The sequence below is a fragment of the Hibiscus syriacus genome, unplaced genomic scaffold (genome assembly GCF_006381635.1).
Source record: "Hibiscus syriacus cultivar Baekdansim isolate YM2019G1 unplaced genomic scaffold, ASM638163v2 tig00116984_pilon, whole genome shotgun sequence".
In the NCBI taxonomy this organism is placed as follows: domain Eukaryota; kingdom Viridiplantae; phylum Streptophyta; class Magnoliopsida; order Malvales; family Malvaceae; genus Hibiscus; species Hibiscus syriacus.
The window spans coordinates 2,509,512-2,533,062 of NW_024063507.1; the positions used below are offsets into that span (position 1 = coordinate 2,509,512).

General features: G+C 35.2%; 1 protein-coding gene across 1 annotated transcript; it reads right to left on the bottom strand.

Moving 5' to 3' along the window:
• Positions 1–3,754: 3,754 nt before the first annotated feature.
• On the bottom strand, positions 3,755–6,550 carry LOC120193026 (subtilisin-like protease SBT1.1). Its single transcript, XM_039195659.1, has 2 exons — positions 6,436–6,550; positions 3,755–6,129 (listed from the first exon to the last, which is right to left on the bottom strand). Exons 1-2 carry the CDS (start codon positions 6,446–6,448, stop codon positions 3,848–3,850), a joined length of 2,295 nt encoding a protein of 764 aa, XP_039051590.1. The 5' UTR covers positions 6,449–6,550; the 3' UTR covers positions 3,755–3,847.
• Positions 6,551–23,551: the final 17,001 nt, after the last annotated feature.

Consider the following 23,551-nt stretch of genomic DNA (forward strand, 5'->3'; position numbering starts at 1 on the left):
ATGAGTCATATAGATCTACTTTTCTAAATCACCTTGCAAGAAAGTCGTCTTTACATCAAGTTGAGCTAGCTCCAAATTTAACTGTGCTACCAATGCCAATAATATTTTAATGGAGGAATGTTTCACAACAGGGAAAATACTTCATTGTAGTCGATTCCCTCCTTTTGAGCGTAGCCTTTAGCTACCAACCTTGCCTTGTAGCGAACATCTTTCTTGCTATGAGATCCATCTTTCTTTGCAAATGCCCACTTGCATCCAATTGCTCTTTTACCTTTCGGTAATTGTGCCAGTTTCCAAGTGTTGTTCTTTTGGAGAGATTGCATTTCTTCATCCATGGCACTTTTCCACTTATCACTTTCCAAGCTTTGTATTGCATCTTGGTAAGTGATAGGGATATCATCATCAAAAACTGGAAGAGCATAGGCCACCATATCAACAAATCGAGCAGGTCTACAAATTTCTCTCATTGGCCTTATAACTGCAAGTGGTTCTGGTGTCTCCAATGGTTCTCAGGTTTGAACCTCTTCATCTTTTGATTCTTCTATTGGATTTGAAGAATCAACTGCATCAAATTTGGGATCATCGTCTGCTGAAACTCCACCTATTTTGGAGTATGCTCCACCTGTTGCGGAGTACTACTTGTCTGGACAACTTCATTTGTTACCTTTTTTACTAGGGTAGATTCATCAAAGGTAACATCTTGCTACAAATTATCTTCTTGGTGTCTAAACACCAAAGGCGGAATCCCTTCACTCCATGGGTGATTCCCATAAAGAGAGCCTTCTTTGCTCTCGGATCAAGCTGGATTCCTTCATATAATAAGCAGTGGATCCAAATACATGTAAGGAATCATAATCAGTAGCATGTTTTCCATACCATACCTCCAATGATGTTTTCCTTCTATCACTGATGATGGCAGACGATTGATGAGATGGCTAGTATATGTCACAACCTCAGCCCAAAATGCCTTACTTAACCCAGCATTAGACAACATACATCAAACTTTCTCCAATAGTGTTCGATTCATACGCTCTGCCACCCCATTCTATTGTGGTGTATTTCTAACAGTGAAGTGTCGAACAATACCATACTCATGGAAGACGTCAAAGAATGGGTCACTTTTATATTCCCTTCCATTGTCCGTCCTAAGACGTTTGATCTTTCTACCAGTTTGGTTCCCGATCATATTTTTTCATTTAAGGAAAATTCGAAGCACTTCATCTTTAGACTTCATCGAATACACCCAAAATCTTCTAGAAAAGTCGTCTACAAAAGTTACAAAATAATGGTTTCCTCCCAAAGACGGTGTCTTTGAAGGACCTCACACATCTGAGTGAATATAATCCACAATACATTTTGTATTATGTATAGTGGTGTCAAACTCCACTCTCTTTTGCTTTCCCATAACACAATGCTCGTAAAAGTTCAATTTACAAGCCTTTGTACCTTTCAACAATTCTTTTTTTATCATAATTTGCAAGGATTTCTCTCCAGCATGTCCCAACCGCATATGCCACAACTAGGTTGTGTCCAAATCATCACCTTCGGAAGTTGCTGCAACTGCTCCAATAATTGTACTACCTTGGTAGTAATACAAATTATTTTTCCTGATGCCTTTCATCATCACAAGTGCGTCAGATGTGACTATTAAAACTCCATCTCTCATAGTGACTACTGAGCCTTTGGATTCCAAGGCTCCAATGAGATGATATTTTTCTTCAAACTGGGCACGTATCGGACATTAGTCAGAACTCTGGTTGATCCATCTTGATTCTTCAATCGAATTGAACCTATCCCAATAGTTTTACAGGCATTGCATTTCCCATATAAACAACTCCTTCATTTTGTTCTACTAAATCGGAGAACCACTCCCGATTAGAGGACATATGATAGGTACAACCAGAATCTAATACCCACTCATCTGAATGGAATGTTGATGATGAAGCAACCAATGATATGTCAGAGTCTTTTGCATCATGCTCTGCAACACATGCATCTGGAGAAGTTTTTCCTTTCTTCTTCAGCTTCGGACAATCTTTCTTCCATGACTTTTCTCATGAAAAAAGGCACATTCATCTTTTCCCAGTATGGACTTCGAATTTGATCTCCCTCTCCTCTTTGGATTTTGATTTTTCGAGCGACCTTTTGCCGCCATGGCCTCCGCTGCTTCGTACTTGCTCTCCTTTTTGGTTTTCTTTCTGAGCTCATAACTATACAAAGCAGCAATTACATCTTTAAGGGTAACATTATCCTTACCATGAAGTAATGTTGTCTCAAGGTGTTCAAATTCATCTGGAAGAGATGACAACAACATCAAAACCAAATATTCATCTTTGAAGGTTTCATCCATGCCCAATAAGTCTTCCACTAGCTCATTGAACGTAGTGATGTGTTCATTCATACCGGTGTCTGGTTGATAATCAAATATGAACAATCTTTTCTTCATGTGGAGACGTTTCCGAGAGCTTTTCTTTAGGAATTTTTCCTCCAATGATTTCCACATCTTACTTGCAGAAGACTCATTCTTGTAGCCATACTTCTGCTCCCTAAAAAGAAAAGATCGAATCGTGCTGCACGCCAAACGATTGATTGTTCCCCATTTTTTTCTCTTCCATATATTCGAGCTTTTCTTCCTCAATAACGATGTCTAGACCTTGTTGGAATAAATCGTCTAACACCTCGCCTTGCCACATGTCAAAATGATCGGATCCATCGAACAACTCCACCGAGAAATTTGCATCATCCTCCTCACCGGTCCAAATGAAGAGTTTGATGTCTTAACTGATCCGTATTTTGGCATTTTAATTCAAACAAACAATATTCAATAGCACGAACTATATCTTTTTAGCACGAGGATAGCCTCAACCGAAGCTCGGATGCCAATTGTTTGGGAAACCGGGTTATCTCCCACTCGAACGTACTTTCAAAATTGACCGAAAATGTCAAGATCAAAACTACCAAAGGTTGCACAATGGATAAACTCGTCAAACTATTGAATATTGAAACATAATGGAAAAACCGAATAAAGAACAATAAAGGAGAGAACACACCAAATTTACGAGGTTCGACGAGAATATCGTCTACTCCTCGGGTACCACACCGGATGATAACTTCACTATCAACAGATATTACAACAAATAGAATTCTTTAGAATTCCCAAAGTGAGAGAATGAAGAAAACAAATGGAATAGAGAACTTGTTTTAAGATGATTTCTAATGAAATACTTAGGCCTATTTATAGTTGAGTTTTAAGGACTAAACTTATAAATAACTTAATATTTTAGGGACCAAAGATGAAATTATCATATGCAAAGTTAGTCACTTACCAAAGAAGAATTTTCCAATAAGTTGACCACCAACCAAGATGAATTTCCCAATAAGTTGATCACCAACCAAAGATGTCAACTTTGCCAACTTTCAAGCCAAACATAATAGTGTAGGTCCATTATAGAAAGTTGGTGATATTTATATGAACGGCCTTTTATATTCCCGATTGCATCCCTCTATATTCTAATCTTCGACTCAACAACACAGTCTCGCTTGAGCTTCTTTCTGTCTCTCTCTAAATTTCAAGGGAAGTCTCATCTTCTTGTATTTTTTTCACTTTTTTCGTTCGCTCATAGTTGAGGCTAATTTATGGGAAAATTAAAAGAAAACAGCAAAGTCATTGAGAACACTTTTGATAATGCACAAAGGCTTTTTATTCTTTTGGCAAGTGACATTATTGTAACCCAAGCCTTTAGCATAGTCTAAATAAAGAATAATCAAACCCGATTCAACAGATATTAATCTCAAATCCTGAAACAAACATACGTTGAAATTTAAAGATAAAAATCCTTACAAATGGCTATAGCCCTATCACTGCAATGACACTTCTAACTCTGTAGTTTCCGGACACCCACACTAAGGATCCAACAGATGCGATAGAAACCGGCTTCTCTCTGCTCTGTCCTTTGAACCACACCTTGTAACTCAATTTCTCATTCAACTTCTTAAAACTCAGAACTTTAGGCCTTACGATCACAGATACTCCTTCGGGTGCTTCAACTGATACTTTATACGTACTTCCAGGAATCCCAACATTTGTCAGAGTCCTTCTGTAGGTAAAAGTAGCATTCTGAGCGTTTGGCCCGAAATTCACTGCAAAAGAAGGGTAATTCAGGTCACCAGGTTGCAGAGTTGCCTTCTTTGGGCATTCAAAACCCTGTTCGAACAAGGATATCTGAGACTTATTGTACTTCAAGCTGCATAAATAAAGTAGATAATCGTCTGCAGTGATGTCGTATATTAGCCCTGGATTAGAAGCTTTGGTGGGATCAACATGGCCTGAACCGAAAGCAAATGGCGATCCCATGTCACCAAATGCAAGATCTTGTATAGGTTTTCCCCTGTTGTCCATGGTATAAGCGGTTGTCATGAGGGCTGATTTGATTGCTGCAGGTGACCAATCTTTGTGCTTCGATTTAATCAGTGCCGCGATGCCACTAACATGAGGGCACGACATCGATGTTCCTGAAATTATATTAAATAAAACCCTTCTCCTGTCGCTCTTGAGTGTGCTTGGACCAGTCTTGGCCGGCCATGCTGCCAGTATGTCGACTCCCGGTGCTGTTACGTCCGGTTTTATCACATCGGGGCCAACTAAATTCGGCCCTCTAGATGAAAACGTGGAAACTTTTGGTGCACGGTTACCGTAAGTTGTGGCTTTGAAGACAATGGAAGCTGTTGGTGCTTTAGTTTTGTTCACATACTTCAATATAGCTTCACTGGCTGAGACTCCTAACATAGCGGCTGGTAAAACGTGAGCATCAGTTGCAAGATCTTCACCTAGTGGGGTCATTATTAACATTCCAGCTCCTCCAGACAATTTCACTTGCTCTCCCATTTCGGTCCGCCTGACTTCTCCTTGATTACAAATAACAAGCTTTCCTTTCACGAGCTTGGGATTGAGTGAGCCAGGGACGCAAAATTCTGCACCTGAATGGCCGGCAGTTTTTCCATATACAATCGGCAAAGACCTTAAGGCCTTAACAGCACTGTATAAATATGACCCTTCAAAAGTTTGACCGTTTCCGAGCTTAACAATTGCCGGGAAGCTTCGGTCCATGGTGCTGGCCGCTACAGTCATGATCCACGGTGCGGTGTTGACCACGGTGTAGTCCGCCGGTCCACTGTTACCTGCACTAAACGCAACGAAAATCCCACTTTTGAAAGCATAATATGATGCAATAGCAAGGTAATCTTGAGAATAAGGCTCAGCTTCTGAAGTGGATCCCAAAGAGAGAGTCAACACATCAACCCCATCTTCAATGGCTTTCACCATAGCCGAAAGGATATCAACACTTGTACATCCTGGCCAGCATACTTTATACGCTGCAATTCTGGAACTGTACCTCATTCCCGCCGCTGAGCCATTGGCCAAGCCGTAAAGATTTGCATTTTCCACAACATCGCCGGCTGCTGTTGATGCTGTATGTGTCCCATGTCCAGCTGCGTCTCTTGCAGACAGATATTCTTCTGTTTTGTTGATTCTACCACCAGCGGCTAGATAGCCTCCATAGAAATATCTAGCACCGATTAGTTTCTTGTTGCAATTTGATGGAGAGAATCTGGTGCCTTTTTCACACTCACCTCTCCATCTTTCCGGTACAGGAGGCAAGCCATGGTCCTGGAAACTAACATGCTCCGGCCAAATTCCACTGTCCACCACACCAATTATCACATCTGACCTTATATTAGAAGAACCCCACAGTCCTTTTTTTCCTTCTAAGCCAAGAAACAGTGGACTCCGAGTGGTGTGGAGGCTAAGCATTTTATCAGGAACCGCAGACACGAAACCATCCATCTTTTTCAACGATTTTAACTGCGTTCGAGAGAGCTTCGCAGCGAACCCGGAAAAGGCTGTTTCGTAGGAATACAGTAGCTCCGGAGGTGTCACTTCCAGTTCCTCTTCAGCTAAAGAATCAAGAACAGCTTGGTGCCATGGTTTTGAATCGACAAGGGAATTATAGGTGTTTGTGATCTTGGTCTTGTCCATATGAACTATATATGTTTGTTTGTCCGCTGAGGCAGTTGAAATAACGGTAATGAATGCTAGTAACAGCAACATTGCATTAAAGATCTCGACGACTGAAGAAAAAAAAATGGAGTTAATTTAACATCAAAAATAGTAATTGAACTCAAGCATGACTGTCGGTGCAACAGTTAATCCTGCATATTGTCAGTTCCAAAATCCAAACTTGTCTTCCTCATGACTTTGGGAACCTAGATACTTCAGTTTCTGGTAGCTCGAGAACTTGAAAGAAAAAGGAAAATGGTAGTTTGGGAGGTTTTAACAATGGTGATCAATAAGTATGGAGCAACCCGTCTAGTAAGCTAATAACGAAAGTATGCAACTCATAAGTTAATAAACTAAGCAAAGAAAAATGTAATTACCAGTACTTTTCATGGCTTTCTAAGCTGAAGATCAAGAAGAATAATAACAAATGGAAAAATAAGATGTTATTGACAAGTGACGACAGGCAAGGGTCTTGTGGCAAGGCCAAGGACGAATCATGAGAAAATTGAATGCTTCTTACTTTGTTATAAAGAGATGAAATAAGGAGTGAGTGGCGTGATTCATGATGTATACGGAGGTGTCTCTTTTTACAAAAAAAATAAAATAAAATTATTCTAATCATCAAAACATAATTTTAATCTTTTAAAAGGGGTCAGAATATAAATGTATAATTTTTTGAAGTCAAACTATAATTGATTATTATATTTAATTTTTGTGTAGGAATCGGGAGAGAAAAATTGGTCCCTCAAAATAATGGAGTAATACCACGCCAATAAAAAAATATTTTGACTTCGTAAAATAATAGATGCAAACTTTTCATTTGTTTGCTTACAAGTAGATGCATACTTTAATCCCTTTAGAAATTAACTTTTACCAATTCTACTTATTGAGGAAAATAAGTTGGATCATTTGGTCGTTCACAATTTTTGTTTTCTAATTTAGATAAATAATTACGGTTGATGAGAGAACAATTATTGTTAATATATTTGAAAAAGCAACTCAATCAAATGTGGAACCATATGCGAAGATCCATCCATGTTTGCCCCTAGCCAGAAAAGATTAAACGTTTCTTTGCAATCCGTTTCCAGCCCAATTTGACGTGTCCCGGAATTCCATGCGCGAGTAAGGGATTAAAGTATGCATCTACTTGTAAGCAAACAAAAGAAAAGTTTGCATCTACTATTTTATGAAGTCAAAATATTTTTTTTTTTATTGGCGTGGTATTACTCCATTATTTTGAGGGACCAATTTTATTGATGGAGTGCTAACAAAGGTTTTATATAATATATTTGAAAGATTAGATCTATATTATCTTAACTATAAATAATATATTCAATAGACTAAATCTGTAGATACCGCTTTATGATCTGTACTTGATTCTTTTGGTATTTGTGTGTTTTTTTTTTTTTTTTTTTCATAAAGTTATCTTTATCCATTCATATCAACCATTTATGTTGTTTTAATATATGATTTCTAACGAAACAATTTTAAAATATCTAACGACTCTAAATCATTATGATAAATTTATATTTGGGTAAACCATATGTTTAATATCTAAACTATTATTTTATTCCGTTTTGATACTTAAACTTTACTTTTTAAAAAAATATTATATCTAACATTAAGTTTAGATTTTATTTTGATACCAAATCTTTAAAAATTTAATAGTGATGTTGATGTGTTACCATAAATAATATCACATCATCGTTGAAATATTTTAAAAAATCACACATTAACAATTATATTATTTTTTTAAAGTGAGTACCAAATTAAAGCTTAAATTAAATATTAGATATAATTTAAAAATGTTTCAGTACCAAAACAGAACAATAGGAAGGGCTAAATTTGTTATCTCCATTGGATAAAGATATAAAGATAAAAGTTGTTGATAATTCGACACTTGCAAATTTATATTTTCTTGTTGCAGCAAAGTATTTTTCTCGTTGAAGAGTCATCATTATTTCATATTTAGAAAGAGTGAGCATTCTCTATCTTCGTTATATGATTGAAACAATAATGGGTAAAATATATTAAAATCCTTAAACATTTTTTAAACAGGTTCAATACTTTTTATTTTCTATTGTTATTTTTTTATTAATATGAGATAAGTACAATGTATATTTGTTCAAAGATAACTCTTAATGATTTAACATTAAACGCTCATATATAATTTTAAGAGTTTTGTGTCTATATAATTTCACTGTTAAAATTATCATTATTCGACGTTTTATCTGACCACTTTAGATTCAAATGAACTCCTATTATCGTCAACTATCACTCCATTAATTCAATTTTTTTCTAAAATATCTTTAAAATTCACAAACTTAATCCAAAACTCTAAAAGAAAATGCCTCTAATAAACAATATCCATTGTTCAATCAACGTACAATTAATATATATATATATATATATATATATAGCTCGTTTTCTCCTTCTACGCCTCATCGTCATTAAAATTTGAAAGAGGATGCTCCAAGAAAAATTCATGGGGTTTTCACAAAATAAAATGAAGAAATTATTGAACCTTTTCATAACTTGTAGGGGAAAAAATGTTCTATCATACCGCTTAAATTATTTAACAGCATATTTCAAAAGTCGGATGATTAAATTAAAGAATTTAAAGTTGAGTGGCCAAGAGAGGAACACATGGAAAGTTGAGTGATGAATAGCATAGTTGATCCATATTCTTGCTATCATTGTTAAATTTTTTTCTCCTTTAATTTGTCTTCTACTTTTCTCTCTTTTGGCTAACGTAATATGAACGCAGGTTAGAAAAAGCAAGAATATTTTGCACGAGTGGAGCACTTTTGTAGTCAACCATAAAAGCTCCGAAGACCCGAATGATGAGCGAATTGATTAATAACTAAGCAAATAATCAGGTTTTTAACTCGTTTTTACACAACAACAACAACAAAACCCTATTTCCATATGCAATGGGGTAAGGGGATGTAGGGTAGTAGGCTGCCCCCAACGCCAGGTTGAGAGCAGTTTCCGTGGAAGACCTCTGGCAATCAGAAAATTAAAAATAAAGATAAAAATGCAATGCATGTATAAATAAATAAATAAATACATAGTTGAAACAACATTCATATGCAGTCTACATATGCGCGTATGTAATGAGAAGTAATCCCTGCAAATAAATCCCTGCATAAAAAGGCTCTGCATATAGACAGAAACGTAAGACTCGCCTAAAATTAAAAAGAGGAAACCTGAAGGGAATGATACACAGAAGTCAACGATAGCAAGCAACGAGAATGAATAAAGTCAAATAGGTTAAAACCTAAACTAAGGTAACACTTCTCCGCTACCCTAGTTCTAAGCCTTCAAAAATTCCAATGACAGAAACATATAAAAAGTAGAAGTCATTGAAATTTCTACAAAGATATTAAAAGCAGACAGAGATGATACACCCTAAGGATGTGACCCGCACTACTCGACTACCATGGTCTTAAGTCTCCATACTTTCCTATCAGAGGTCATGTCCTCGGTAAGGGCTAAATGCTTCAAATCAAATCTCAAGCTATCTTCCCACTTCCGCCTTGGTCATCCTCTCCTTCTGGCAACGTTGACTGTAATCGACTCTACCCTCCTGATCGCGTCCGACGGTTGTCGCCTAAGGACACGCCCAAACCACCGTAGTCTTCCCTCCCTCAATTTTTCGGATACATGCACCACCCCAAGGACATCCTAATAGCAGAGTTTGGTGTCATGTCCCACAGAGTCTTACCACATGCCCATCGAAGCATTCTCATTTCTGCGGACCTCATCCTCCTTACGTGATCCTTCTTGATTGCCCAACATTCTGGTCCATATAGCAGCGATGGTCTTATTGCAATTCTATAAAATTTCCCTTAAGTTTTAGAGGCACTTTCTTGTCACACAAAACTCCAGTAGCAGCCCTCCACTTTAGCCATCCCGCCTTTATACGGTGTGTAACGTCATCATCCACACCCCCATCTTTATATATCATAGACCCTAGGTACTTGAAACAATCCTTTGAGGGGAGAACGTGTCCTTCTATGCATACCTCTACATCTTCATCATTTTGGTTCCCACTGAAGTTTGAACATAAATACTCTGTCTTTGCAATATTGATCTTTAGACCTTTTTCTTCCAAAGCAGTCTTCCAAGCAGCCAGTCTACTATTTAGCTCAGTTCTTGTTTCAGCAACTAGGACAATGTCGTCAGCGAAAAGCATACACCATGGAACACCGTCTGGTGTCGCATAATAGATGTCGTCCATAATCAAGGCGAATATGTAAGGGCTAAGAGCCGACCCCTGGTGGAGTCCGATTTCCACCGGGAATGCCTTGGTGTCTCCAACTATAGTTCTGACGTATGTAGTAGATCTACAGTACATATCACGAATCGCCCGGATATAAGAAGTTGGGATCCGTCTCGTTTCCAATGTCTTCTAGATTGTATCGCGGGGAACGCTATCATACGCCTTCTCAAGGTCAATGAACGCCATGCGAAGATCTCTATTTTTTCCCTATATTTCTCCATAAGTCGTCGAAGTAGATGAATCGCCTCCGTAGTAGACCTACCTGGCATAAAGCCAAATTGGTTTTTCGAAACCCTAGTAACCTGTCTCAACCTAGCCTCTATCACCCTTTCCCATAGCTTCATGGTATGGCTGAGTAGTTTAATACCTCTGTAGTTGCCACAACGTTAGGGATCTCCTTTATTCTTATAGATTGGTATCATCGTAGACTCTCTCCACTCCTCTGGCATCTTGGCAGTCTCTAAAATAATATTAAAGATATTGGTCAACCACTTAACTCCCTCTTCTCCTAGGGCTAACCACACAGTGATAGGAATTTGATCTGGACCAACAGCTTTGTCCCTCCCCATCTTTCTAAGAGTCATTTTGACTTCCTCAAACCCAATCCTAGTTGTAGGGCATTCATTGACCGTAGTAAGATGGTCGGCTAGCCCATCAACTGTACTATATCTATAGGGATAGGCACCGTCATTAAATAAGCCAAAGAAGTAACTACCCCAAACCCTCTTAATATCATGATCTTTCATTAAAAGAACACCATTGTTCTCGTCTGCCTTATCCTTTGCTTTAGCCACCGTTTTCTTGGCTTCCCGCTTCGCCTCCTTGTATCTTTGTTTAGCACTCGATCTTTCTTCGTCATCATTGCATTGTAGATACTCCTTGAAGCAAGTTTGCTTTGTCTTCACCTTAGTTTAGACTTCGTCGTTCCACCACCATGATTCTTTATGCTCATTTACCTTCCCTGTCGACAACCCAAGGGTGTTTTTTCCCACCTCTCTGTGGAATGTGTCATATTTTTCCATAACATATCTGCATTTTTTGAGTTTGTAGTTCCAAAACATGTGTTAGACATAACCTTACACCTAAAGTCCGCAGCTGTCGATCCATGTCGTTTTTACACTGAATTCCAATTTGATAATCACATACCCATGATGCCTTCGAACTTGGAATCGTATTCAAACCAACCCTAGTATCCATCCTCAACTATTTGGATTCTAATATTGTCTACAAACATGTATAGCTTTGATTTTGGTTTAATTCTTGTTTTACTCCCTCTATCATGTTGAATTTGAATATTTAACCATCCTACTTTAATCTAAAATGATTTACTCCTCTATTTCAATGTAGTTAAAAACTTGGCAAAAGTTGTTATATATCAATATGAACACACATATAAAAACTTTGAACAGGAAGCTTCAATGGAGAACTAAAAAACACTCTATTATCTATTTATTAATTAAAGACTAGTGAATTTTTTTAGTTTGTCCTCATCTAATGGAAATGAAATTAGGATGAATTAAATTAATAAAATATATAAAAGTTAAATTATTATATTAATTGTATGGACATCAAATTATATTATCTAATTATTAATTAAAGACTAATGGATTAAGAAAGATAACCTTAATAAATTAATTATTTTGTAATATTTTACAATTAAATAACAAGTTTATTAATTAAAGACTAGTACATATTTTTAAAACGTTGATATTTATTAATTTAACTACATTTTATCATTAACCTTTTAAAAGTACCGAAAATCACACATATTTTGCGTAAAGCCTAAGGGATTATGTAGGACTCATAGCCCCGACAAAAACGACCATGACTTGGTTTGCTTTTGTTCTTTTGGCCTTTGCAATAATTCATGGTGGATGACCCCGCACATAGACTATTGAGACAGTGTTTGTTTCTTTAATATATGCAATAATACAAATATTTAAAATATTGTTATATTAAAAATGATTTAATATATATAAATTATGTATATTTTGTTAACAGTGTTAAAATAAAATTTCAATTGTAGACTATTAGAAAAAAAAATTAAAGTACGAAAAATTTAAATTATAAAATTAAAATAAATTTTATAAACTAAAATTTGAATAGAACATGCTATTGTTTCATCGGATACTATCAAAATGATACAATATTTTATTGAGATATGTTTGAACCATCTTCTTAAGACAAATTCAAATTCTTTTTAATGTTTGAGAAGTTGAAGACAACCTCTCAAAATATAACAACAATTGTTCACCTTCTGCATTATAAGTGTGATGGACAATGAAAATCAACTTTTTTTTTATCATCAGAAAAATGTTTTTGAATATGTATATTTTTCGTATATTTTTCAAATTGGTTGACTAATCTTCCTTTTTCAATTATCTACATCCATAGTATTTTAATATTAAAATTGATAAAATTTAAATAGAGCAAACTAAAAAAGTTATTTTTATTTTTTATAGTTGTTAGATAAGCAACCAATACGATAACTCGTGGTTTTTTGCCCTACAAAAAATAATATTAATAACTATACGATAAATAAAAAATAATATATTAATTTAACTTCATAAAAATAAAATGTAAAAAGTAAAATTTAAATCTTCAAATAATATTAATAACTTTAGGCTTTAGTACATTAACTTAGTTAAGGACAACTTGTGGTTTTTTTGCCCAATACGATAGGCAGACAGATTATTTGTCCTAATAGAGGACCCCAGAAATTATTTTGGGATTTATGACATTTTTTACAGTACAGGGTGAACTCGTCATGGGATATAGTTTTTTTTTTACTCTAGGCCCAATATTTTAATATTTATTAAGTGAATTTATTTAAAAAAAACATTAAACTCGTCATCTCGAGGTGATGAGTTACATAGGTTTAAAATTTTATAGTTGTTTTAGATTTGAAAAAGCCATTGGAACTCGTCAATTCAAGGTGACGAGTTCCAACGTTCATTTTCTAAAATTTTAACTACAAATAGGAATTGAGGTAGTTGATAGAGTTATAGGAGAAACAAAAATGCACTTGTGGGAAGAATATTTCAAGCAAATTTAGGAAGAACATCTTTGGTCTGATTAGTCTTCAGATGATTTGGATTCAAGCTCGTATTCAGATGAGGAGTGGGTGAAAGAATCAATAAAGTGTATTCTTGATCAATATAAAGAGTTGAAAAGGGAGGAGGCGGAGGAGAAGAATAAGAAGAAGAAGAAGGAGAAAAAGAAAAGGAGAAGGAGAAGAAGAAGAATGGAGAGTTATCAAGCTGACGCAGCAAACAAATCATCGAAAGTAATGAGAATAAGAAAAATAATGTAAAAATTTAGAGGAACATATGTTTGTTTTGTTGAGAAAATGTTTTAATTAAATGTATGAATTTGAATTTAGTTAAGCGTTATAGTTTGCAATTATATATGAAACGTAAAAAACTGAAAAATTATCATTGATATTTGTAAATTCGGTACTAATATGATTATAAATGATTTATCGACCTGCTCGATATCTTGGGAGATGTGGACAATGCTTCTTATCGTGACCTTCACCTTTACAGTGGCCACATAGTTTCGAAAGACCTTGTTCTCTTTGAGGGTCGTCCATATCAATATGAATTCAAGTATATTCAGAATAACCCCTTAACTTCCTGCGTAATTGCAGATTGAGAAACCATTCTTCAGAGACAGTAGGTGGCCAATATGCATCATTCGGGAGGTACTTGAACTCGCAACTATATATGTTGCATATAGTATGCAAGCTATAACAATCATCAGCATAAATGTATGGGTCTACATTCACATGCATACATGCAACAACTGCGTGAGCACATGAGTATCTTAAGGCTTGAAATCAACCACAATCACACTATCTTCTATTAAGATTACTAGTATAGGTGGAAGAAGTCCCACCCTCATGTGGTCAAACAAGTACTTGGACAATATAATCAAATTCTAGTATGGAGAAATTACGAACATGCATTGATGTTACATGATGCTAATTTTTGTTCATTGCTTTCTCCAGATCTAAGGCCAAATTTCTACCTTCGTTGAGCATTGCCTCTACGGTGTACTTTTGTCTACCCAAACTTTACCCAACCTGAAGTATGTCTCCCAAACAATACTTTCCACTGGAAGATTTCTAGTCCCTTTTAGCACTGAATTGATACACTCGACAAGATTGGTTGTCATATGATCGTAACGTCGATCTTGATCGTCATATGACTGTGCCCATCTTTCCCGAGGTATATCAGCTGTAAAGTCACACACCTATTCTTCATACTTTCTCAAATTATCCAGTTTTGTATAGAAGTTCGTTGCAGTAATGCATAGCCTGGAAAATAGTTAGGTGTAAGTATAATAATTTTAAACGAAGATAAGACCGAAAAATGAAATGTGAAACTGAATAATTTACCCATGTTGATAAACTCTTTCTTTATCTTCTTATTCTTGAACCTCGTCATAGCTACTGAAGCAATATGACATATGCAATATGCATGGAATGCATGAGGAGACAATCACCTACTTCCCGGTCTGTCAATCATGGCCAACAACCCAGGCGAACAACCTGAGATCATACAAACCATCTTGGGTGACAACATGGGAGCACAAGTTTGACAGAAAGAAATTCCATGTTTCATTGGATTCATTTTTTACAATGGCGAAAGAAATGGGAAAGATATTTCTGTCACCATCTTGTGCAACAACTACCATAAGGACGTGTTTGTATAAGCCATACAGAAAAGTGTCATCCACTTAAATCATCTGTTTACAGTAACGAAACCTTCAATTTGTGACTTGAAAGCCTAAAACAAGCCTCCGAAAACTCTTTTTCCAGGGATAATGTGTCCATCAAATGTGGTTGCAAGACAAATGTAGGAACGAACAATGTTCCCTAAGATGAAATATTCCATTGCGTGCAACAGATAGGGCAAATCATTGTACGAATGATCCCAATCACCGTAGAGTAGTGCCATAGCTTTCCATTTGGCCATCCAGGACTTGTACTAAGATGAAAAAAACCAAATGTATTCTGTTGATTCCACGATCATTGATACTGGGATCCTCAAATTTTTCTCGACTAGTAGCTTTACATAAGCACATATGACATCATAGTTTAAGTGCTTGTGGTCTTGAGTGTAGGAGCTTAAAATGCAACTATATTGGTTGTGGAACCTTGTGAATTCCCACAACATCTTTTTTGTAAGTATTAGACACATATCCTCTACTTACAGCTGATGTTTTCGTTAATATATCTGACAAAATATGTCTTTGGTCAAACTCCACAATGGTGAATTATATATGAGCTTTTATACAAAACTCCTTCATAGCCAATTGCATGTCCTTTTTACTCCCAAGCTATGACCCAACTCCAAGCTCCGTCAATCCTTCATCTGAGGTCCCCTAGTGGGTTGCGCATATATTGGGAATATCAGGAATCTCAAGATTCCTCACGGCATCATAGTTTATCTTGTTCATTGCAATTGCATGACGATATTGAGGCATCTGGGGGTGTGAACTTTCTGATTGCATGGATGTTGGTGGATGTCCCCAAACTAGCGGATAATTCTACATTGCTTAGCCACGAGAAATAACTACCTCCCAGACATCACCCTCTATGTCAAAGGCTTGTCCCTTTGAGCAGCATCGACGATATCAAATTCATCGATTATTGGTGTGCATAGTCTATCATAAGCTGAACAAAAGTTTCATCGTCCTTGTTAAAATCATCAAGGATTTCACCGAATAGCCCAACGAGGTTATCTATATCTTATGGTCCTACTTTTGCGGTTACTGGTGCAGCAGTTGAGGAAGTAGGAACATTGTAGTTTCGACAATAATTTCAATCATCTGATTACCAAAAGATTGATAAAGATCAACCATAATAGTTACATCATCATCATCATCGAGTACGATTGCTCCATATTTTAGCGAAGTATTTAAAATGAAGTGTCGATATCTCAAACTTGAAACAGAAGCTCTAATTTTGATTTCAATTTTCATAGTCATTTGCCCATGAGTTACATTTTTCGGGAACATCATGTTCATGGGACTTAATGACATGAATTGAACACCATCTTCAACTTCAACCACTTGGCCATTTGGGTGGATGACTACGAAAACTTTTTTCCATAACTTCAGAGAGAGATTGATTTTTGCTTGTTCAAAACAATTGCATCAAAATAACAAGGCTTATAAAGATTCATCAAAAGTGAACCATTTAAAACAAATACGATCCTTCATTAATTAGCATCCAACAACTCTCCATTGAAATATCATCGCAATCTTCAATCTTTCAATTACTTTTTGGAGGTCATTTATTGCAACTATAATGCACCATTTCACATACTTTTCAGAGGCCATTTAATGCAAAATTCAAGCAACTATTCAGAAAACGGGTGAAAATAATGCTACATTATCATCTTCTACAACTTCTTAGTGATATATCAACTCAAATTATAAAACTTTTTAGTGTTGAATTATCACTTCAAATCATAAAAAAGTTTATTTTAACCAGACCAAATTATTCACTACTTCAGCTACTTTTTGGTGCTCAATTAATGCACCATTTTAGCTACTTTTCAAGGTCATTTATTGCAGTAATAATGTACCGTTTCAGCTACTTTTCAAAGGTCATTTAATGCAGAATTCAAGCAAATGTTTAGAAAATGGGTGAAATAGTTGTGCATTACAATCTTTAGCAACTATTAATATGTGTGAGTTGAAAGCCATTTAACTTTGATATTGAAGAAAAAAAACTAAAACACCTTCAATCTTTCACTTTCAAAGCTTGAGTTTTTTTTCTCAAACATGTCTATTCTTTGTGTAACTGTTTTTTTACGACAACCATGTATTTCGTAAAAAGTATCCAACTACACGAGTTGAAGTCCAGTATAGAAATAAGAGTTATACTCAGTAGTAGAATATTATCTTCCATATATTATAAATTTCAAGTATCATGCACGAAGTCTCATATCAGCGATTATATAGACCTTGCTGGCATGATTGAGACATATTTCTATCAATCTTTGTCTAATGTCGATTTGTTTTTAGAATTCTATGATCTCAACATTGTCTGTACCATTGAGGATGTTGGTTCTAGCTCGAATATTTCATCAACTCAGATAAATGACCAAGAAAAAAACATAGATGACAGAGACCCAGAAGCATGGTTCCAATTCGTACGTAAACGACAACAATAAAAAGAATGGAGAATTGAAGAACTTAATCTTACTTCTAACGAGTCTACTGATTACGAAGATTAAAACTTCTTAATAAATACTGCTATGTTAATGATTTTATTTAATATTTATGGTGTTTGTAAGATTAGTCCTATTTACGTCTTCATGATAATGTATTAAGTTTGTAGTTTTTTTTTCTTTTCAACCGTCTACCACATTTTGGAGAGTAATTTTTTTTTGAAAAAATAAATTTACTTGATGATCTTGGAAAAATAATAAATTTTTAATGGAACTCGTCACCTCGAGGTGAGGAGTTCCAAAGGAAATATTTAAAATATTGGGTCTAAAATAAAAAAAAATTATACCTATGATGAGTTCGGCTTATACTGTAGAAAATGTCGTAGAACCAAAATAATTTCTAAAGTGTCCTAATGGGCCAAATAATCTACCTGCCTGCCGCATTGGGCCAAAAAACATAACTCGTAGATATTGGGCTTTGTAACACTGTATTTTCAAGACACCCACACAAGGGATACAAATGATGACTCAGCTACTCGTTTTGTTCATTTTGATCCAAAGAAAATAACCTAATAACTGTCTGACCCAACATGAGCTTCGCGATAATTGATACTTATTTAGGTTCTTCCACAGGGACTTTGTACATATTTTGAGGAGCCCCAACGTTTGTCACAGTTGTTTTGAAGGTAAAGCTAGTTGTTTCAGTGAAATCAAAGCAAATGAGGGATAGTTCAAGTTGCCTAGTTACATTTTCAGGAAAATCAAATCTAGATTTTTGGGAATCATCATAACTGAATATGCATAAGAACACTAAGTAATCGTCAGCGCAAATATGATTAACACTGGATTTGACGCTATCTCGGGACCAGTATGACCGGAGCGGAATGCAAATGTTGTAGCAGAGGTTTTGAAAGCTGCATCCTGGATTGGTCTCCTTGTGTCGTCTGTGACATATACTGCAACCATTAGAGCCTATGTCTATGGTAGATTTCTGGCATTTTTCCAAAACATAGTGTCACATTTTACTATTAGTTGGGGTTTAAACCTTGAATAGTGATAGATTCAATGTTTTAGTGTTTGTATTAAATTGATGGGTTATTTAATTTTATTCTTTAGAGACGACAGGGAACTTGAAATCTGCTTTAATGAATGTACCCAAAACCAAAGTGAAGGTAGCTTACACTCTTTTCGGGTAATGGAATGGCTCATCATCAGTCGCGGACCATCCGTGGTGGTGAAGATTTCGAATCCTCCGATCAATCGTCGTCCAATCAACAGTCTTCCCTCTCAACGAACACTCATCATCGAAACCACAATCACAGTCGGGTCAACAACGAGAAAGTCAACTCTCCGGACCCGTACGATTTTCTCAGATCGGTCGAGTATCCAGTTCCTGCACCGATCATCGTTGACCCATTTCGAAACGGGACGTCGTTTATTTCGACGCATTAGCTAGCTTGGTCTTGTTTGGGGGTGTTTGGCTATCGGTTATGTTGAAACGACGATAGCATTGGAAGGTAGGAAGGATAAGCAAAACCCAATGCCTAAATGGTGGTCTAGAATCATGTGGGTCACTAAGTTTTTCTCTCGCTTTATTCTTTTTCCTTCGAGTCGTTTGATTCATGGAATGTAATATTATCTTCGAAAATAAGATTATCGGATTATTACATTACCTTACACATTACCGGGAATGTTACATTATTGTGTTTGGTTTGTTTGACAAGAATGTATAATTACAATGTTTGGTTAAAGGAATAAAATATTACTATAATGCATATTTTACTAAATTGTCCTTAAGATATTTTTTTAACAAGTTGAATTCCAAATATTTAAATGAAAATATTTATATATAAAAATTCATTGAAAATATATTATTGTATTATTTTCAATTTATATATTTTTTATTAAATTTAAATTTATAAAATTTATATAAATTTTTTACAATATTTAAAAGATAAATGGGCATATTAAAAGAGTAAATATACCATATATTCTTTTAAACTTAATTAATATTTAAAAAGTTATGATAATTTGTGAAAATAAATTTTTGAAATAAATTTGTGAAAACAAAAGATTATAGCTTTTGAAATAAAAGTAAGGATATTTTTGAAACAAATCTTTTGTTTCAAGGGTATTTTAGTCCAAGTCAAAGGAAAACAAAAAATACCTAAGAAAAGCATGGGAATAGCATTCCCGGTAAAAAGAGGAAAATTTTTACTGTTGGGAATATTTTATTACCCCCTATTGGGAATATTTCCCATCCAAACGTGGGAATTTGAATTTGGAAAAAAATTCTCACCAAGAATCTTGAATTCCATGATCCAATCACCCCCTTCGGGGTAAGCTTACTGTTGAAGCATAAAGTATGTGATTTGCTGAGTTGGCATGTTGATCTCATATTGAGCAAACATGGTTGTTAGAAGTGTGTTAGAGTATTGACTATATTGATGTCATGATCTTATCTACTCGCCATCATATTAAAAATATTGTAACATCCATAATCTGTATATCTCTCGAATTACAAGTTAAAGATATTACATTAATCATTTAAAACCTTCCTTGCATAAAATTCCCTTAAATTTTTTGTTTTCCCTTAACTTTTTTTGTTTCATTTTTACATTTCAGTTTAACGCTATAATCATAAAATAATAATTTTATCATAAAAACAAAATTGATATTAGGTAGCAACTAGGCAATTTCGTGCTGTTACATAATCCATGTAAAACTGTATAAATGTTGTTTAATTTAAAAATCATTGAATATACTTTTAAAACTTTTTATCTTATATATATTATTCATTCATGCTTTCAGATGTAGCTAATGCTAACCATAATAAAATGACCCTAATTTACTATTATAGATCATTTTAAATAAATCCATTTAAGAAACCAAACAGATATAATATACATGCCACTAAAAAGTCAAAATAACTTACTGATATTGTCGGTAGGCACTTTTTCAAAAGATGTCGGAGGCTCCTCACTTCACGTCCTTTTCTTTATTCAAACCTACACGTGAAAACCATCACATGCTAAGTAAAATCTGAATGAGGTAGTATAACATTTAAAGGCGAGTTAGAACATAAAATTTCAAAACATATCAAAATGTTAATAATAAATTCAAATAAAATCATTGAATTTCCAAACCGACTTATTCAAGCCATTTTCCTCTTCAGAACCTGAAAATCATCATCTCATTATTTCATAATAATCACAATATTCAACAACAGACATAGTCTTCATTTTGCATTCTTTTCTATTTCATCACATTTCAGAACCTTCTTATTCATTTTCATAGCCCAATGTATATTTAAGAGAATACGAGGTACATGAGTAAAACGAGTGTGCGCAATAAGTACTCCAGGTGCTATCATCAGAAACAAAAATATGCACTCCAGGTGCAATCATCAGATACATAAATATGCACTCCATGTGCAGTAAGATATGTACACAAATGTACCAGATCAGAATCACTGTAACTCATGGGATCCAATTGTATATATGACTCTTAATGCAACATAAAATGGGCCTTCAGATAAAAATCACATATTTTATAAATTAAACATTTCCATTCATATTGTCATAACCATTTTTAGGGTGGGACAATTGTTTATTGTTTTTAAAAACGGTTATGATTTTAAATTTTGGAAATTTTGGATTAATTTGAATTAAATTGAAAAGAGTTGCCATTGACCTTTGGATTAGGTAGGTCGAATAACTAAAAACGTCTTTTAAATTTTTTTTTTAAGAAAAATCATTTTTAAGTCAAAAGTTGATCTACGTTTACCAAAGATTCGATTAAAACGGGTTCGGGAGTCGATTACGTGTGGGAAGCATTAGTACCCCCACAACGCCCAAAATTGGTACTGTGTCTCTTACATGTTGTTGTAATGGTGGAAATCCTGAATCAAATATCAAGTTAAAAATATGATCCAATTATTGAACATTGTTTAATTTGCTTCAAATTAATTATTCAAAGAAAATTCTTTAACATGATAAGAAATCTATCAACAGTATGTACTTAAATGATTAAAATAACATAAATAGAAAATTAAAGGACTAAATAGTAAAATGGAAATTTTAATGATTAAAATATTTAAATTTTTTAACAAAGAGTATAAATAACACTTAAATAAAATAACATGGGCCAAACAAGCAAATAACCCAAAATAAATCTAAACAATGACTAAAACATGCACCAGGAAGATATCATGCACTAGATATGTAAATTTCCATTTTCATAAAGCAAATAAAGGACTAAAATATAAATGAAAGTAAAACAACCCAGTCATAATCAATATTTAACCTAAAAGTACAACAACATGATTAAAATGTAAATTAGCGCTAAAAATCAAAGGACTAAAATGAAGTTAACCCAAAAACCAAATATTTATATTAATTCCTTTCCTTTTCTGCCGCTTGACAACCTAGAAACCTTATTACTTTCTTTCATTTATGTTTTACTTTCCCATTCTCCTTTTCCCATTTCAAACGCGTTGCTTGTCGAAACCAAGACAAAGCTCGGCCATCACACGCCGATAGTGTTCCTCCCGCTCGTTTTAGTTACACACACTTAAATTTTGCCTAGATTCGGCCCCAAACCACCTTAAACCGAGACTAAGACTTCCAAAAGCCACTCCCAAATGAACTTGCGAAAAATAGAAAGGACCTTCAAAGCTTTGATGTAGACAATGCCACTCGAGTGATCTTCTTAGGTGACGAGCCTCACTTCCCTCTCTTAATTCCTTCGTTTTCTTTTTTCTTTTATTTTTTTCTTGCTTGTGGTTGTTCGAATTCCCCCTCCGAATATTCCTCCTATTTCCCGAATGCCTCCCCTACTCGAATCCTTGTTGCATGTCATTTTATGGGTCTTTTGGGTCGAGAATAATGCGATTTAGTGGGTATAATGGAGTATATTTTTAATATTTAGTGGGTTAGGTCAGATCTAATTGATTTGTTTTTTTTCGAGTGATGTTTGACGTAGGTAGTGATGCATCACCTTTGGTGGCTCGTCAGTGATGGCTTCATTCGATGGCTTGACCATGGCGGCTGCGACTGAAGTTGAAGAGTTGGTCACTGGTGGCGGCAACTTGTTTCAATCGTTGGAGGCGGTTGGATGATAGTTTAGCTTAGGGTTTTAAAACCCTATTTAAAGATGGGTCGAATTAGGTCAACTACGGGTCACCTCCGGGTCGGGTCAAATTTTTGTCTGGATCAGCTGTTGGGTAGTTAGGTCCCTCAATTGGGCTTCATTTGATAACTGGGTAACTTATAATGGGCTCTGAGTCTAGGCTTGCAAACATATGTAATAAAATTAATAATAATAATAATATATATTTAATTAATAATATTTTTTCGACCTGAACAAAAACGGGTATCTACAGCTGCCCCTCTTTGCAATTCTTGAGTTAACAAGAATAGGGAAAAGACGAAAAAGACAACTAGTTTTTGTTTGGTTTTTTTTGGTTTTGAGATTTGTTGTTTGATTTTGGAGACTACACTGTTCATACGTGATGAAGAGTTCGGGTCATCTAAGGGTGACAAGACTCCTACATAATGAGAAGATCTAGTTAGGAGATGACACTGCTCATACGTGATGAAGAGTTCTTGGCCATCTTTAGGAAAAGTGATAACTCAGTTTCTACGTTATGAGGACTGCGGGTTATCTAGGTTGACATAGCTTCTACATAATGAGGAAATCTAGTCGAGTGATGACACAGTTCCTACGCAATGAGGACGTCATGCCATTTAAAGGTGATAACACGGTTCCTATGTGATGAGGATGACTGGTTATCTGGGTTGCCACAACTCCTACATAATGAGGAGATCTGGTTAGTTGATGACACGGCTCATACGTGATGAAGAGTTTTGGCCATCTTAAGATGATAACACGGTTCCTACGTGATGAGGATGGCTAGTTATCTAGGTTGATACAACTCCTACATAATGAGGAAATCTGGTCGAGTGATGACACTGCTCATACTATGATAAGTCTTGGCCATTTAAAGGATTTTGGTTTCAAAAG